Source organism: Arachis duranensis, unplaced genomic scaffold, assembly GCF_000817695.3.
Source record: "Arachis duranensis cultivar V14167 unplaced genomic scaffold, aradu.V14167.gnm2.J7QH unplaced_Scaffold_165934, whole genome shotgun sequence".
NCBI lineage: Eukaryota > Viridiplantae > Streptophyta > Magnoliopsida > Fabales > Fabaceae > Arachis > Arachis duranensis.
Genome location: NW_026264258.1, coordinates 674,961 through 679,039, shown reverse-complemented (window position 1 = coordinate 679,039; position 4,079 = coordinate 674,961). Strand labels below are relative to the sequence as shown.

Genomic DNA, 4,079 nt, shown 5'->3' with positions numbered 1-4,079 from the left:
TTTTTTTTTTTTAAATTAATTATATATATATATATATATATTATGCTATTTCATGAAGAATGAGATCTATTTCTTATACCAAATAAATAATTGATCAGTTTTTGATATATCTCAGGTGTCTTCACTTTTTATTTGGACATATTTGTATATCATCATGGGGGCAAATATGGAAAGGAACACTGAAATTATGAACACTTGTAGTGATTACTCAACCATCACTGAATCATTGATTATTCCTTCAACAAACATAGTCAGCTCTGATAACATTTCTATTCAATATGATGAGTCAATATCTAATAACAGAATTGGGAACAAGGTAATACCATAATATCTGCTTAATAATTATTTATTGCATATATATTCCTTTCATTATTGAATAAAATTTAACTTCTCTTATAATGGAATCAATGATGAGAAGTTTAATCTCTGAATTATGAAGGAATAACAATGCACAACGAACTAAGTTGAAAATAAGTTAAAGAAAATATTTGGTAACAAAAAAAATTAATTAAAAAATAAGTTAGAATATTATCGATAAATTAAAGAGTATAAATATTAAATAAAATAAGTTTTGATTATTTTTTTTTTATTTTTCTAATATTATCGATAAATTAAATATCAACTCTAGAACCATGCATGTAAAATGAATTAAAATTGAATAGGTCAATTAATTATGAATGCCACCAGTTTACAATAATTTTCTATTATATATATTGCAGATGTCATTCTTGGATTATATTACATGGCCAATTACGAAATGTAATAAATATATCAAGCTCGAGATGGTGTTTACACCATCAACAATTGCAGTGGTATTGTTATAATGTTATATTTGATCATTATTTCATATTTATATATGTATATGCTTCCATTAATATATATATATGGTTATTATTAATTATTAATGCTACCTATATCATTATTATTTGATATTTTCTGGTTCTCTTTGCATTGGTCAGATCATAGGATTTATCATTGGAGCAGTCTCTCCAATTCAAAAGCTCATGGTTGGTGATGATGCTCCTCTTCGTGCTATTATCAAATCTATAGCTTTGGTAGGGTATGTGATCTTAATTTAATTAATTTGCTTGTCTCGTGTTTTTTTTTACTATATATAGTATGAAAGCTTCAAACTATTATATAATCCTATCAATTTACAAAAAAAAAAACCTAGCTATTACACATCATTCTTATTTAAAAAATATTCTATATACACTCAAATCAATTGCTATATATTTACATATATTTATATAAATTATTTCATACATTTTTTAATAAAAAAAATAAACTGTTACAATAATCAAACCTTTAATAGAATTAGACGAATAATGAAATAAATTTATTTATAGTAATATAATATTTTTAATTTTATGAGGTTTCAAATAATATTTAGGATTAAATACGATTTTTATCTCTAAGATAAGGGTTGAAAATTTTTTTCGTCTCCAACTTTTTTGGCTTACAAAATCGTCTCCAAAATTTAACTTAGTTTCAAAATCGTTCTTTAGACCAAAATACCTTTTCCCTTCATCTCCAAAATCCTCATTTTCTATTCTTCTTCTTTTTTTTTCTATCACAGCATCATCTCTTCTTTTTTCTTCTTCTTCTTCATCAAAGCATCAGCAATAACAACAATGAAACAATGTAATAAACGTAAAAAAAAGACAACTAAAACCAGAAGCAGAAGAAACCAGAAGTATCAACAAATCTGTATAATCTCTATCACTATCTCTCTTAACTCCAAAGAAGAAGAAGAAGAACAACAACAACAACAAAAGAAATAGAAGAAGAAACAACCAAAAGCATCAACAACAACAATGGATAATAAAATTAGAATCAGAAGCAAAAGAAATAGAAGCAGAACCATAGAAACAGAATGAAATTAGAATCTACCACAATAATAGAATCATAATAAAAAATAATGTAATTAACAAAATCAACAAATCCACAAATAAAAAAATTCAACAATATAATTAACAGTAGAAATAGAAGACAATAATGTAATTAACAAAATTAACAAATCAGAAATAGAATTAGAACCCTAGGAAGCACAGCGGCGAGGACGCGAAGCACAACGACGAGTGACAAAGAGCAGCGGCGACCGACAAAGAACAGTAGTGACTGAGCGAGAAGGAGGAGCAGAAACGCCGAGCGGCGTGTGACATCCACCCTCGCGAATCTGCTGGCGTCGACGTTGAGCAAAGAAGAAGAGCAGTTGCGAGATCCAATTGTGAGATCTAGTAGTGGCGAAGATGCGAACAACGAGGAGCAACGACGAACGGCGAAAAACAGCAACGGCGAATTTCCTTCCCCGAACCCCCTCCCCCAAAGCGTGATTCCCTTTCTCCTTTTAACCCACCAAAATTGAAATTTTGATAAAAATGACGATTTTAAAATTAAGTTAAATTTTAGGAACGATTTTGTAAGAAAAAAAAGTTAAAGACAAAAAAAAATTTTAATCCTTATCTTAAAAACCAAAATCGTACTTAACCCTAATATTTATATATACGATAGTTGATTATTTATAGCTAATTTTTTATATACATGGAATATAACGTGTTCTTATTATTATATTGTCCCATTGAATGAAAAAAAAAAAAACTTATTATATACCTAATCGCAGGGAAGGAACAATTGTGTCCATGACTTTGATAGTAGGAGCAAATCTTCTTGATGGTATATTTAATTTTATCAATTGTAATTATACTTTTTTTTTTTACATATCAAATTTGACAATTTTTCTTACTTATTTAAATGTTATTCCAAATTTATTTGACAGGTTTAAAGCAATCAGGAATAAGCTGGTATCTAATAATAGGGATTACGGTAGTGCGGTTCATATTATCACCATTATTGGGTGTTTTGATTGTTAAGGCTGCATATTATTGGGGATTGGTTGGATCATACAATTTATATCAGTTTGTTCTTATGCTTCAGTATGCACTTCCTCCTGCAACTTCTGTAGGTATGATCAATTCAATCCACATATTTATTTGTAATAATTAGGGGTTTTTTGAGTTATTAATATCTAAATTTGTATGTGATAATCAGAGTTTAAATATATAAGCCTAAGTTTTAATTAAGAGAATAGATTTATACATTGTTAGTGAAGGCAATATATACTAATTTTTTTTGATATAACACTAAAATTTAGACTATTATCATCACATGTTTGTTTAAGTAGTGTCTAAATAATGAGACTTATTTTTTTTAAGATTTAATTATTCTGTTGATCTCTATAATTTTACTGAATTTTTAATTAGGTACGAAATATTCTATTAAATAAAACGAAATATTCAGTCAAGTGTTAGACATATTTATTTTGTTTAACAGAATATTCAGTTAATTCTAATATTTCTGTCAATTACAAAATCTAATATGGTATATATAGAGATCCACTTGAGAAAAAAAAGTATAAGGATATCTAATCGAAAATTCAGTAAAATTATAGGATCGATAAATTAAAGTAATTAAATTTTTTTAAATATTTTATTATTATTTTTTATCTATGTACTTTTCAAAAAATGAAAATTTTTTACCTACGATCCTTAATCACTAGATTATAATTGATTTATATGCGTTTATAGCATGTAAAATATATACATACATCTATATTCTAAAAATACGACTTGATCGACAAGAAGCTAATAAACAATAATAAGACTGTGTAATTATAATTTGTCAACGCTAATTAATTAATTAATTAAGGTTGAATGCATGTGCATGCAGGAACAATTGCTCAGTTGCTTGGGGTTGCTGAAAGTGAATGTTCCTTAATAATGCTATGGACCTATGCAGTTTCTACATTTACTCTCACTCTTTGGTGCACTTTCTTCATGTGGATGCTCGACTGACTCATTTTCAAGCGTTATTCAAATAATATATATTTTAATTGTTTCAAGATAGAAAACAAAAAGAAGGGAACAAATTCACCCTTTAATTATTAACTATTTCATTCTCATTTGGTTCTCTTCTTTGAAATTTTCTTTTCTTTTTCCGAATATATAGGAGGTATCCATATGATAATAATAATTATATCTATTACATATAATCAAATTAAAGGAGTTTCGTCATACAAA

At 27.0% G+C, this 4,079-nt stretch overlaps 1 protein-coding gene across 1 annotated transcript; it reads left to right on the top strand.

Moving 5' to 3' along the window:
- Nucleotides 1–935: 935 nt before the first annotated feature.
- Nucleotides 936–3,854, top strand: LOC107477864 (protein PIN-LIKES 3-like; the record flags this gene model as incomplete). The annotated part of the gene is made up of 4 exons (XM_021129818.2): nt 936–1,060; nt 2,624–2,676; nt 2,780–2,965; nt 3,730–3,854. Coding segments are annotated over 4 exons (489 nt in total), but the record flags the coding sequence as incomplete, so codon positions are not given.
- Between the last annotated feature and the right edge of the window lie 225 nt (nt 3,855–4,079).